At 34.8% G+C, this 13,424-nt stretch overlaps 3 protein-coding genes and 1 long non-coding RNA gene across 5 annotated transcripts; 3 read left to right on the top strand and 1 right to left on the bottom strand.

Moving 5' to 3' along the window:
* The first annotated feature begins 112 nt into the window (after nucleotides 1–112).
* On the top strand, nucleotides 113–3,796 carry LOC126369387 (interleukin-1 receptor-associated kinase 4-like). The gene is made up of 4 exons (XM_050013774.1): nucleotides 113–492; nucleotides 817–983; nucleotides 1,543–2,483; nucleotides 2,849–3,796. Exons 1-4 carry the CDS (start codon nucleotides 332–334, stop codon nucleotides 3,269–3,271), a joined length of 1,692 nt encoding a protein of 563 aa, XP_049869731.1. The 5' UTR covers nucleotides 113–331; the 3' UTR covers nucleotides 3,272–3,796.
* On the bottom strand, nucleotides 3,736–7,661 carry LOC126369405 (uncharacterized). Its single transcript, XM_050013809.1, has 5 exons — nucleotides 7,096–7,661; nucleotides 6,900–7,022; nucleotides 5,363–5,515; nucleotides 4,625–4,846; nucleotides 3,736–4,053 (listed from the first exon to the last, which is right to left on the bottom strand). The coding sequence occupies exons 1-5, from the start codon at nucleotides 7,567–7,569 to the stop codon at nucleotides 3,781–3,783; spliced, it is 1,245 nt and encodes a 414-aa protein (XP_049869766.1). The 5' UTR covers nucleotides 7,570–7,661; the 3' UTR covers nucleotides 3,736–3,780.
* A 276-nt stretch (nucleotides 7,662–7,937) lies between these two features.
* On the top strand, nucleotides 7,938–9,124 carry LOC126369460 (uncharacterized). Its single transcript, XR_007566708.1, has 2 exons — nucleotides 7,938–8,358; nucleotides 8,563–9,124. It is a non-coding gene; the product is annotated as an uncharacterized LOC126369460 (long non-coding RNA).
* Nucleotides 9,125–9,675: 551 nt separating this feature from the next.
* LOC126369449 (MICOS complex subunit MIC13 homolog QIL1-like) lies at nucleotides 9,676–13,415 on the top strand. 2 transcript variants are annotated; one of them, XM_050013867.1, is made up of 4 exons: nucleotides 9,676–9,931; nucleotides 10,007–10,163; nucleotides 10,288–10,484; nucleotides 13,233–13,415. In XM_050013867.1, the coding sequence occupies exons 1-4, from the start codon at nucleotides 9,924–9,926 to the stop codon at nucleotides 13,264–13,266; spliced, it is 396 nt and encodes a 131-aa protein (XP_049869824.1). In that variant the 5' UTR covers nucleotides 9,676–9,923; the 3' UTR covers nucleotides 13,267–13,415. The 2 variants fall into 2 exon arrangements, with proteins under 2 accessions (XP_049869824.1, XP_049869825.1); XM_050013868.1 differs by having other exon boundaries at nucleotides 9,677–9,931; nucleotides 10,288–10,513; nucleotides 13,073–13,415.
* The last annotated feature ends 9 nt before the right edge of the window (nucleotides 13,416–13,424 follow it).

Here is a 13,424-nt window from a genome sequence, read left to right as displayed (position 1 = left end):
CCCTTTTTTCTTACGGTTTCTGTGTTGGCTTATCTCTTTCTAGTGCGAATGAAACAAAAATCATTATTTAGTCTATTAGTTTCTCTGTCTACGTTTTTCTGTAATCATTCATTTCGGTTTAGCTTACACTTTATGAGTATAATTACAAAAAAAAAATGCAGATAAGTTGTTGATCGGATTTTCCCAAGTTATTTTCCTTGTTCTTTCGAATTTATTTCCTTGTTAAATGTTGTTACTAGAGTATCATTAGCGAATACTCATACGTGGCAGTGAAACTGTTTCTGTTTGAGTGTTAAATGGTAAATAAAAGTTAAGTTTCGGTGTTACAAAAATGTATAAGAACGTCGAACTACGTAAATTACCTGTAGGGTCGCTTGTGACCATCGCAGCGATCCTGGAAACCAACAATGATTGGAAAAAGGTCATGTCTCTCATCCCAAGGAACCCTCTCAGTGAAGACCGTGAGCCAAAATACAATCTTGAACATATAAAGTAAGTATTATTTTCAAAGTTATTGCTTGGAGAATTTTATAATTGTTGGGCTATCGTTATCATGTCATAGAACTACAAAATTGTAAATAGCATCTTCTGGAACTTACTTTCCCGCTATAGACACAGGTAATATAAATGGCTAGTTATGTAATTAAAATTTTATTATTATAAGAAAAACAAAATTGACAATAAACTAATTCAGTTGTTAATGTAACTTTACTGCAATGATCTATTCATTGTTTACCTGTTTTTTACAACTATTTGTTTATAACTGTTTCAAGTTTAACTTTATCAAGATAGTAACATTTTGTTTGTAACTTCTAGGCAAATTGAAGATTATGCTCGCTCTACCAACAAGAAGTGTGCGGAGGTGCTATTTGAAGAGTGGGGCACGTCCGGCAGGATACGTCCAACTCTCAGCACTCTGAAAGATGTCATTCAAAAGGCTGAGGTGTACCGAGCTGCTGATGAACTAGCCGCTATGCTTGAAGGTATGGTCACTCTATACATAGTTCAATAATTATGACATTTTATTTCATATACATCATAGTATTAATAAAAAAAATGGTCAAAAGGAATCTGGATCTTTTTAACACTATCTTGTAGGGTGACAACAAGATGTGAAGTTAGAGGACATTTTTCCAGAAAATTCTTTAAAGGTAAAACATAAAAGTTTAGATTGGAGATCAAAATCGAGATTTTCTCAGTAGTATAGATTCGATTTTTAATTCATTCATGTTATGTATGAATTAGAATCCTTAATGGGGTGGGCAGTGCCACAAGTAATCAGAAAACAACTTGTAGCCATATTTAATACAAAAATAGACAGACAAGTTGTATACTCAGGCTATACAACCTTTGTAATAAATGATGTTTTATCGGATATAAATACACATATTAACATCATGCATTCATAAGCAATTAATAATGCTCCATGTATGTAATGTTGTGTGCGTATGTTGTTATTACGCAGTTTTCTTCTCACAAATAGAATCTAAGTCATTATTCAGAGCCTTACCATCAGGTAACATATGAACATTTGACTTGCAGAGTCCCCACCACCAAGACCGCACGATGGGCCCGCTGCTGCTATTGACACAAATATCACCCTCTTAATGGAAATGAGTTCCGACTACAAAATGAATGGCACCACTGCTCAGATTAAATCTGCAAACAACAATGGTAATCCCCAGTCTATGGGCAACAAAACTACCAAAGAAATGAAATCCGACTCCGACTTAATTGAATTCAGTGATCCATCTAATCCGTCTCTAAACCTGCCTGACTTCAGTGTTTTGGGTATTAAAAGTGAGAAACAGATCGAAGCTGAAGGCTACCAGACATCACTACCTAACATTGATTTCAGCAGTAACAACAGTGGCATAGACACTGAAATTCTTACAGACGAGAAGCTCATCCACTTTGAGTACAGAGAGCTGGAGAGAATCACGAAAAGGTTCGCAGATCGTCTTATGTACACCCCTGATGCGCAGGGTCAAGGGAAATTATCTGGAAAAGTTGGCAGTGGGGGCTTTGGAGACGTGTTCGTTGGATTCCATGTGAAACATGGACATCTGGCTATCAAAAAAGCGCGTACTCACGTAACTTTCGATAGGAAACCAGAAATAGCATTAAAAGTCTTCAACTCAGAAGTGAAATTCCTTTCCCAGTTTCGCCACAAAAACATAGTGCCAATTATTGGCTACTCAAGAGATGGCCCAGCGCTCTGTATCGTTTGCGAATACATTGACGGCGGCTCATTAGAGCATAAGTTAGCTGCTAAAATATTAACTGAGAAGCAAAGACTAAATATTCTACTCGGGACTGCGGAAGGGTTGAAATATCTCCATGGAACTGAGACCCCGGCGGAAAAGGACAAGAGCCAGGCTTACAAACTGATAGACTCAAATCAGAGTTCGAAAAAGCACAATTTTGTTCACGGTGATGTTAAAACCGCCAACATTCTGCTTACGAGGGATTGTGTGCCAAAGGTATTAATACTTTTATACAGGGTGTTAGTGACATCGTAACGAAAATTTTGAGGGGTGATTGAGGCCATGATTCTGAGTTGATATCAAGTGGAATTTTCCGTCGCAAAAGTATGAAACTGAAAATTTAAAAAAAAAAACAAAAAATATATGAATATTCAGACTGAAAATTCCACTTGATATCAACTCAGAATCATGGTCTGAACCATCCCCCTCAGTATTCGTTACGATGTCACTAACACCCTGTATATATTTTTGTACCTATTGGAAGAATTGAATACATATTATTATAAAGCCGTGTTTTTTTTTCAAGAACTTTATGAGTAATCAAGTTACCTTAGAGTTATTCAATTTCGTTTTTGTTTCAGCTCTGCGATTTTGGCTTGGCGAAGCAATACGACAATACAACCATCGAATCGGCTCCAATGGGCACGTTGGCTTACATGGCCCCTGAAGGGTTCGGCGGTACTATTACCCAGAAAATCGACATTTACAGTTTTGGTATTGTCTTGCTGGAGGTTCTGACGGGATTGAAGCCTCTCGTTTATTTACATAACGGTGAGAAGATGAACATAAAACACTATGTAGACGAAAGTTGTCCTAACAACGAGATGACGCATCTGTTGGATCCCTTTATTGATAAGTGGACGAAGGGTAAAGAACTGTACACGCTAGCCAGGAGATGTCTGGAGCGCGACAGAAAGAGCAGACCAACGTCAAGGGAAATATGTGACGTTTTGTACCAAGTCTGTGGTATCGAAAAACCTGAAACTGATGCTTCGACCGGATGATTGGAATAAGATTATTAAAATCCTGTGGTGCTTTCTAAGCACTACTAAAACCGTGACAGTGTTGTGTTAGGTATTACAACCGACTTTTGATTCGCAAAATGGAATTGAATTGTCCAAAAAATATGGTAATTTAGAGGTACCCTAAAGCCTGGAAGTATTAGCTACAGTATGTGCAATATTATTTAAACACAGAACTAAACTGATGAGAAGGATTTACATATTTTCCTTCCTTTAGAATGTTTAATTACCTTCACCTACAAGCTCTTAACAATTTAGCCAAATTATGCATGTCACTATAAAATCAATGATTATAAAATCGATTAATAAATAAGTAATTGACATTGACTATGATTGATTATTAAATCAGCAGAATCAGCATTTGTTGTATTTGAAAAAAGAATGTTGTAATTTTTGGTGCTTTTAAAATTATTTCTTATAGTTATTATTATAATAAAAAAAAAGTATTTACTTCAAAGAACATTTATTTTGTGATATTTTAAATTAATAAACTATATTTTATTTAAACTGACATATTTATTTACCATGTTCACTTTGTCTTGTAATATTTTATTATTTATCTGTGATTTTTGTAGATTATTCATTATTTTCTCCCTGTCTGCTTCTTCACAGAGGAGTATGAGGGTTGCAATTATTTTGACGATTCTCTCTGATAGATCTTCTTTGCTGCAAATGTAGAGAATTTTGAACAGTATAGACAAGACTTGTCTACCTGTGTTCAGCCTCCATGCACACCAACAGTGCAGTATCCACTCTTCCAGGCACTGAAAAAAAAATCGGGTTTTAAACTTGACGAACATTATAAGATAACCTTGATAACAAAGAGTGTCCATTCAAGTTTATTTGTTTAGCAAGATAATGTGCCGATTCTGGCAGACACCAACTTCTCAGTCTAACACTCATCATATGTAAAGGACAGCACTATTTTTAGAGCTGTCAGACTGAATCGGAGACTGTTTTTTAGAGTCAAAATAAAAGTTACATTTGGCAGAATTGACAACAAAAAACACAGTAATAGAAAAACATTTAAAATACTATATCCCAATTGGAGTAGTTAGAGATACATCCATTGCATGAACTACCCACACCTCACCAAACTTTCTGTCAAAATAATCTATACAGTTGTGTTATGTAACTATAATGGTAACGTTTGAACGTGACTTCTGCGATACATCCTTTAGCCTAGTGCAGGAGTTACAGCTAATCTTGTATGAATTTTTAATAACAGTTAAAATATGTACCAATACTTTGTCTGAAGATGATTGTTTGAAAATAGTTATAAGTACTTAATGTTTTTTCTGAATACATTTTTATTATTATGTTTGGTATTAATACCTCTACTACGGGTTGTAGCAGGATTTCCTTGACTCCATCATTACAGCTGATGTCCAAATTCTCATTTATGACTGCATGGAATGCTTTCCTGCCAACACAGTTCACTCCATTTATCATAATCAACTGTCTAGTATAATTGAATAACACTGCTTTTCTGTATAGGTTGGATTCTGTTAGTATCTGTTCGAGGGTTTTCCCGTAGAGCTCATCAGCGGCTGCGTACTGAAATAAAAGAGAATATTTAATATTTATATAGAATATATTGTGTAAATAATGAACTTGTAGTATTACATACATACATACATAAACTCACGCCTATTTCAGAAGCAGAGACTATAGAATTCCATTTGCTTCGATCCTGACACACTTCTCTTGCTTCCTCCACATTCACTAACTAACATTACCATTAACTTGTAGTATTGTCTCTGTTAATCTCATAAGATCGCACACATGGGATAGTGTTCAAAATTTAGTATTAGTAACACCTTAATGAAGGCAGGCCACTAATAAGGGGACTGTCCTACACACCACTAAAAACGAAGTAGTCAAATTTTAAGTTATTTTTGTCTATTGTGGGGTGTCAAAAAGAATATTTCTGAAGAAGAACTAGAAGACTAATTCCGTAGTAAATACTGAATTAATTACACTATGGCTTCTAAAATAGTACCTAAATATAAATTGACTTGAAAATTTTAACAAAATTAAAGACGAAAAAAACTGGATTGACTAGGTACCCACCTTAAATTGAATATCATTCGGCAGTGATATGAGCAGTTGTATGAGACAGTCCACCACCAACCTGGTGATTTCTAAGTCCCTCTCCACCGAGACTTTCTTCACACAAGCGTAGATCACTTCATAGTAGTTTCCTTGCGCGAATGTATCTGTTGGCTGCAATTTTAGTAAATAAATCACATAATTGGGGTAGTAATCATCATTAATTTAAGAGCGACGCTCTTGTCAGTGTAGCATTCTCCATGCTACTGCTACTGTTTTTGGGATAAATAAGGCAGTGGTTTCCCTCTTGCCTTCCACCTCGCAGTACTCTGTCTGACGCGAGTGGGATGGCGCACAGAGCCATATTATGACTCCTGTCTTCAGCCTCTGAATAGTGACAGTTACTGCTGCCCTCAGGTAGGTAATTGGAGTAGTAAGTAACCCATTTTGTTTCATATTTGATTAAGATCAACATAGTAATTTAAGTTACTAATTTGTCAAAAAGCGAAATTGTAAATATCAACCAATGATACATAAACCCAAGTACAGAATTAGCATAGACATTCAGAATGTTTTATGTTCACATCACTTGTAGTAGCTTTGGCATTACATAAACATCCATTTTGCAAATTAAGCTGTAAGGTACCTACCGGGTAATCTACCCAAATAAAATAAATATGAAATTGTGTTATCCAAAATAGGTTCCATCCAGTTAAAATACAATCTCATGTATACTTGTAAGTTTATTTAATTTTCTATAATTTTACTTTCTATTATAGTTTTTAACCAACATTGTTATTATTTAAATCAAATCAAATGCATTTATTGTATAACTATAGGTAAACAAATAGCAGGCCTTATGCTAATAGGATGACATTCTCTATAGTTTACCTCTTTAGGTGTACAATATTTATTATGAACATAGAAATAGTTATTAGTTTTCTAAATTAAAATATACATCTCAGACACAACACAGAAAACAGACTAACATTGTGGAATGTTTGTTGCTGGTTGTGTATTACAATTTACCCTCATTCATCAAAAAATCCTTAACCGCCAATTCTGACTTTAAAGTTATAATCATTTAAGGACTTAAAGCTGTCAGGTATACAGTTAAATATTACAATACACATGTAGAAAAAACTTACAAAAAAAACTACTCTTATGGATGCCAGAATGGACGAGTTTGTGATTATCTCTCAAATTTCTGTTATACTTACTAGTTGATTTGTACAGATACAAATGTTTTTAACAAACATTGCTACCTCTTTTATACATATACAGACATTTTAATTTCTAAGTTTAAGTTACCTCAAACATGTGTATGTGTTGTTTTATTATTTGTTTAAAATTTTAACTTGAATGTTGTATATTCTTGTAATGGTATAACATATGGTCATTGTCCATTGCATTTTATTTGTATGTAATTTTTTATATATATACCAATGGTGTATCTTAAATAAATAACTAAAATAGGTGATTGTGCCATAATAATTTGGTCATTTAAACAAAGTCAAACTTAGCCAAGACTTATTCATATTATAAAGAACCTACTCACCAAGTTTTCCAAAATAATCCTGCAACAGTTAAGGCCTTTCTTTTTATTATCAATAAGGTAGTCATCTATGAGATATAAACAGACCGGCAATGCCTTCACACTCACTATTACATTCTTATAATTCTGAAATAAAATAGATATTTCAATATAGGAATAATATAGATATAGCAAAGAAATGAGTTAAAAAAAATCATACCTGAATTCCTTCTACCACTGAACAATACACATCAATAAGACTTGGATGCTTTTTGAAATCATTACAAGAGAGCCTATGATGCAGCATAAGTATGCTTTCGTCAAATATAATCTGTTTATTAAACATATGATCGTTTGTTAACAAACTTTCTAATGTTATTTCATATAAAAGGTCGCATTGTGAGTTCAATTTTTGCGCATATTCTTTAAGTTTTTCCGTGTGCCATGGACCTTCAGTTAACAAATCTTTATAGAGCACATAAAGCGCAGATAGTATTGTCGGCGCTACAACTAAATTATCCCTTAAATTGTAATCGGAAATACTAGTAAGAAGTGCATTAAAATTTTCGTCTAACTTCTTGTTGCGAATTTCATATTCAGCGTGATGAGCACATTCATCAACATTTTTCGCTAATTTTGGAATTAAGCATTGATCAACATTGTAAATTATGTCCACAGTTTTTAAATTCATCATGAGTCTTTTATTTTATTACTGAAAACAAACTGAAAGTATGCACACAGAACAAACAGAACTACGGTACACTTGACATTGACTTGACAGAAAGATACCAGTGTTGTCAATGCCAGTTGTCATTATCCCCTTTGGATATTGTCGTCAATGTCCCCATCGGGAATCGAACTCAAACCTTCAGATCATGAGCCCAGAGTTCCAACCATTAGGCCACGGAGGTATGCTTAAAACTTATAAAAATATGTTTAAACAAATAACGAGATTTTTTTGAAGAAAATTAATTTAGTCCTCATCTGATTCGCGATTACTGCAAACGTCCTTACCTTAGTGCTCAGAACAATAACTAAAGCATAGAAGGAAGGCTAAAATAAGAATTTAGAAACTATAAACCGGCTCTCTTCTAGCTTACGACACAAACTATGAGTGAGAAAAGGACAAATGATTCGCTCTTTGCTTCATTTTTTCCGAGGTTGTCACAACATGAAATGTCATTTGGACCTATTGGACTCATTTTAACTCGGCCAAATACATAGTAACATACATAAGAAGATTTTACTTATATTTACCGAACTATTTGACACGGTCGCGTGAACTTTGTTTACGAGTATCTTGTGTTCAGATTGTTTTAAGTGATAATTTAACAATATTTTTCCAAATAAATGGACAGAAACTTTTATTTATATCAAATAATTGAGTGTCTCGACTCTGTGACATTATGTCTTGTGTGGTATGGGGCTGCAGCTCACATTCAGGAAGAAAAGAAAATAGCCAACAACTTCTGTCGTTTCATCGGTAAGTTTTTTGTAATTTTCTAGTGAAATGTGAACTGCTGAACAATTTTAGGAAAGTAATATGTTTTGCTGAATAGATTTGTAGCATAAAATATTTGAGATATCCATTATATTATACGTTTCATCGATGAATACGGAATTGATTTGAGGTTATGTTGATTGTCCATAGTGATGTACTAAAATTATCGATACTTTTAATTTTTAGATTTCCTGTAGACGATAACAAAGATAAAGAATGGATAATTCACATTAATAGACGAAATTGGATTCCAAATAAGTACAGCCGTATTTGCTCGAAACATTTTACTGCGGATTCATTTATGTGTGTTCCTAATTCGAAGTGGAGACGTCTTCGAGACGATGCTATTCCTACATTGAACATTATAGATAAGACAGATGAAATGGTAATTACGGCCGAGCACCACACACCCGAAGTCTCGACGGCAAAAGGGACAAAATTGTGGGTCCGCGTTAAATTCCCATATTTCGCCAGTTTTTGGCTAGCGGCCCACTCGGCAGCCGGCCCTGCGGTTCGAGTAGTACGGGGCAGGTGCGTTGCTGCAAACCTGCAAGCGCAGGTCGCGTCCCACAATAAAGCACGCTCCCTCTCCTAGGGTATGAGCGTGAGCCCATCGGGCCTCTTACCGTCTGTGCGGCTTAGACCCGGCGGTTCCAATTTGCACGGCACGTCGATCAACACCAGTGCACGGCGGATGACATCATAAATAAATTCGAATATTACAAAATACTTACCGATGAAACGATAACAGTTGGCTATTTTCTTTCCTTCCTGAATGTGAGCTGCAGCTCCAAACTAATATAAACCAGACAATAATAATCCAAAAATGGTTAGATACTTACCTATCAGAGACAGAGTCTCCTTTCATCAAGAAGAAGATAATTGCGTCCTACACAAAGAAATCTTGTAAAAAAAATTATCGACATTAATTGTAAGTAAATTTAATTTTATCGACATATTACTAAAGTGAAACCCAACACTAGGCATTGAAAAACTTGTGACAACCTACGAAATTACGAAACAATTTTTGTATATGCGTCTTTGTCTAACATTACGCCGGTTCCGTAAGATAAAGTAGAGCAGAATTATAGAGTTCTGTTGCTATTTTAGCCTTCCTTCTATGCTTTAGTTATTGTTCTGAGCCTTAGTGGTGCGATGACAAATTCTACGCAAAATGCCAATCCCCAATCAACTTGAGATTCCCCGTAGTTTGGGGAATTTCCCACAAATTGGCAACTTCTTGCACAGATTGCAATAAAATCTTCTTGCTTGATTTTTATTTTTTGCTTCGTTTGCCATTAGATAGAGTATGTAGTAGTAGTAGTCAAGGACCTTTGGTCAAGGACCAAGTATTAGAAAGATTTAACGTATTGCATTTGGCTCTCGGTCGGTCGTCAGATTTAATAATTGGCAACATCGAAAAAAAATATAAAAGTCAAATTTTATAAAATTGAGGTTATATCGAAAAATTACATAATTTCCGCAGAATATAAACAAATTCCAACGTCTATGTGATCTTTTATATACATATTTATTTAACTGCCATTATGTTGAAGTATGTACACTTAGAAAATATTTTTACAAAAATAATTTAAAGTAAAAACATGTATAACCAGAAATCATTTTTCAGGTTTGCAGTAAAGTCTGCGATACTTGGATCTGCAGTTTACTACACAATTGATAAAGGCGTATGGAAGGATAGTTCCACCACTGCTGCGCTGTATGAAGAGTTAGAAGAAGGAGTTTCTCCATATGTTGGGGAACTGAAGAAGCAGATTCCATATCAGGTTAATTTAAGTCTTGTTTATTAGATGGTTTAATAAGAGTAGTTTATTTGGTCATGGAGAACTTACAAAGCAAATAATTGTATTTAATTATTATTGTTTTGTTGAGTATATTTTGTTTTTCCAGCTTCCCCCACTTCCAACAAACGACAGAGTATCATACTTGTTTAAATATTATTGGAACTGCGGGGTGAAAGCGACATTTAAATTCCTCATCGAGCTGCCGACACATGCCTCCACTGCCGCCAGCAAGACTTATTCCATGGTCAGCTCAGCACTAGAGGCAGTGGAGCCTCCAGTCAGTCAAGAGAAAAATGTAGAGAAGTAATATAGAACAAATTAATTTATTTAAAGGAGAATGGGCGAATCTGGTCCAAGAACCTCCACTGATGAGACTTATATGTAATGAAAGCTTATGCTTTCTCTATGAATCTGGCAAAGTTCTATCAGATTCTGTCCCGGGGTTCTTTTTTTACAGCCATGTTTGTCCTGGCTAAAAATGTGATAAAATACAGTGGGAGCTAAAATCGGCTCAAGATTTGTTGCTGGATAACTAAGTCTACATAAATAATTATGTATCATATTGTATATCATTTTAAAGAGGATCTTTTCCAGAATCCGAGACATAAAAAAAAACAAAAAAAATCTTTTTGTAAGCGAATTATAGTCAATTTATATCTGCAGCGCCATTGTTTCTCGGTGGCTAAGTTCAAGTTTCATGCCTTTTACCCCTTCCAAAAGTATCTTACCGATTTTTTTTAATATTGCTTCCGGAATTTGATCTGAGTGATAATAACAAGAAAAATAAATAAACACCTCTCCGGTTAAGCTATTGCCTATTGCAAGAAATCGTCATCATTAGCAAGTCATTACGGTATTGCATATTATAAGCTTATCAGCAACTTGGAACTTGGTCCAAGAACCTCCACTGGTGAGACTTGCATGTAATGATAGCTTATACTTGTCCTATGATTCTGGCAAAGTTCTATCAAACTCTGTCCTAGGGTTTTTTACGGCCATGTTTGTCCTGAGTGTACAGTAGTGGACTGCAAAATCACCTCAGGATTTGTTGTCGAAAAACTATTTAACTAAGTCTATATACATAATTATATATCATAATGTATATCAATTTTAAAGGGGAAGGTTATCAGAATCAGAAACACAAATAAAAAAAATGCATTATGTAAACGACTTTTAGCCAACTCACGTCCGTAGCACCATTTTTCTCAGCAGCTACGTACGAGTTTCGCGCCTTCCAACCTTTAAAAAGGAGCCCAATCATTTTTTCCTTCTTCTGATATTGCATTCTTAACCTGACAAGTGACAACAAAGAAAAAAAAAATAGATACCATTCCGATAGAGGCCGCGTAAGCTATGGACCTATTGCAAGATAACGTACTCAAAGGCTAGTCATTATAATCCAACAGACGTAACATGATTAGAATGCGGGAGGACGCAAATGTAGTATGTTTTCTTTCACCACAATCTTGTTTTATTAATCCAGGCTTATATCTTGTCTTATAAACAATGTCGAATGGTACAACAAATGTATCGTAAACGTAAGGTTGCCTGGTAGTAATTGATACCTTGGCAATAAAGCCGCCTTTTGCACCAGTTATTGCCTGAACTTGTTTTATAAATGTGTTTCTTTTGTATACAATAGAGTCATTGTATTGCATCTTGATTAGAATGACTTATTTCTTGTTTCTCTCGTACTAAGCTGTATACTGTTAGTGTTAAAGAGACACATATTTCGTCTCTTTTGCATAAGGCGATGTACTACTTTTCCGTCCCGCCGCATTCTAATCATGTTACGTCTGTTGGATTATAATGACTAGCCTTTGAGTACGTTATCTTGCAATAGGTCCATAGCTTACGCGGCCTCTATCGGAATGGTATCTATTTTTTTTTTCTTTGTTGTCACTTGTCAGGTTAAGAATGCAATATCAGAAGAAGGAAAAAATGATTGGGCTCCTTTGGAAAGGTTGGAAGGCGCGAAACTCGTACGTAGCTGCTGAGAAAAATGGTGCTACGGACGTGAGTTGGCTAAAAGTCGTTTACATAATGCATTTTTTTTATTTGTGTTTCTGATTCTGATAACTTTCCCCTTTAAAATTGATATACATTATGATATAATATAATTATGTATATAGACTTAGTTAAATAGTTTTTCGACAACAAATCCTGAGGTGATTTTGCAGTCCACTACTGTACACTCAGGACAAACATGGCCGTAAAAAAACCCTAGGACAGAGTTTGATAGAACTTTGCCAGAATCATAGGACAAGTATAAGCTATCATTACATGCAAGTCTCACCAGTGGAGGTTCTTGGACCAAGTTCCAAGTTGCTGATAAGCTTACATGCAATACCGTAATGACTTGCTAATGATGACGATTTCTTGCAATAGGCAATAGCTTAGCCGGTCTCTATCGGAGAGGTGTTTATTTATTTTTCTTGTTATTATCACTCAGATCAAATTCTGGAAGCAATATAAAAAAAAACGGTAAGATACTTTTGGAAGGGGTAAAAGGCATGAAACTTGAACTTAGCTACCGAGAAACAATGGCGCTGCAGATATAAATTGACTATAATTCGCTTACAAAAAGTTTTTTTTGTTTTTTTTTTTATGTTTCGGATTCTGGAAAAGATCCTCTTTAAAATGATATACAATATGATACATAATTATTTATGTAGACTTAGTTATTCAGCAACAAATCTTGAGTCGATTTTAGCTCCCACTGTATTTTATCACATTTTTAGCCAGGACAAACATGGCCGTAAAAAAAGAACCCCGGAACAGAATCTGATAGGACTTTGCCAGAATCATAGGGAAAGCATAAGCTTTCATTACATATAAGTCTCATCAGTGGAGGTTCTTGGACCAAGTTTCATACAAAAGTGCCCATTGTCATTTATATTGTTTAATGAAAACATAAAAAAAAACTATTTGGCTATTTTATTTTTTTCCAAAAACCTGGTATGCAAAGTACTTGTAATCTTGGTTTGATAAAAAACAGGGCCTTTATCAATTTTGCTGTTCATCCTGATTTCACCTTTAATACAATTTCAGGGTGGCTGTTGCAAATAGACATACAAATAAATAGCCTGTTATTTGCCGTCTACATTCAACAAGACTGTGGTAGTATATGTATGTAATCAATACTAGTATTACATGTACATGTGATTTTCAAATATTCAATAATTTGAATATTCATTCAACAAGCAAAAACAAATAAAATAAATTTTGATTCAACCATAGTGT

The sequence above is a fragment of the Pectinophora gossypiella genome, chromosome 9 (genome assembly GCF_024362695.1).
Source record: "Pectinophora gossypiella chromosome 9, ilPecGoss1.1, whole genome shotgun sequence".
NCBI lineage: Eukaryota > Metazoa > Arthropoda > Insecta > Lepidoptera > Gelechiidae > Pectinophora > Pectinophora gossypiella.
Note: the sequence above shows the minus strand (reverse complement) of the source record. Positions and strands in the feature narration are given on the sequence as shown.

Excerpts from the sequence above, each read along its gene's own strand:
- LOC126369387 (XM_050013774.1), top strand. The coding sequence starts at position 332 with ATGTATAAGAACGTCGAACTACGTAAATTACCTGTAGGGTCGCTTGTG. Across the intron at positions 493-816 it reads TACAATCTTGAACATATAAA|GCAAATTGAAGATTATGCTC; the intron begins GTAAGTATTATT and ends TGTAACTTCTAG. Across the intron at positions 2,484-2,848 it reads CGAGGGATTGTGTGCCAAAG|CTCTGCGATTTTGGCTTGGC; the intron begins GTATTAATACTT and ends TTTTTGTTTCAG.
- LOC126369405 (XM_050013809.1), bottom strand. The coding sequence starts at position 7,569 with ATGATGAATTTAAAAACTGTGGACATAATTTACAATGTTGATCAATGC. Across the intron at positions 7,023-7,095 it reads CAGTGGTAGAAGGAATTCAG|AATTATAAGAATGTAATAGT; the intron begins GTATGATTTTTT and ends ATTTTATTTCAG. Across the intron at positions 5,516-6,899 it reads GGATTATTTTGGAAAACTTG|CCAACAGATACATTCGCGCA; the intron begins GTGAGTAGGTTC and ends CTAAAATTGCAG.
- LOC126369449 (XM_050013867.1), top strand. Across the intron at positions 10,164-10,287 it reads AGAAGCAGATTCCATATCAG|CTTCCCCCACTTCCAACAAA; the intron begins GTTAATTTAAGT and ends TTGTTTTTCCAG. Across the intron at positions 10,485-13,232 it reads CAAGAGAAAAATGTAGAGAA|GGTGGCTGTTGCAAATAGAC; the intron begins GTAATATAGAAC and ends ATACAATTTCAG.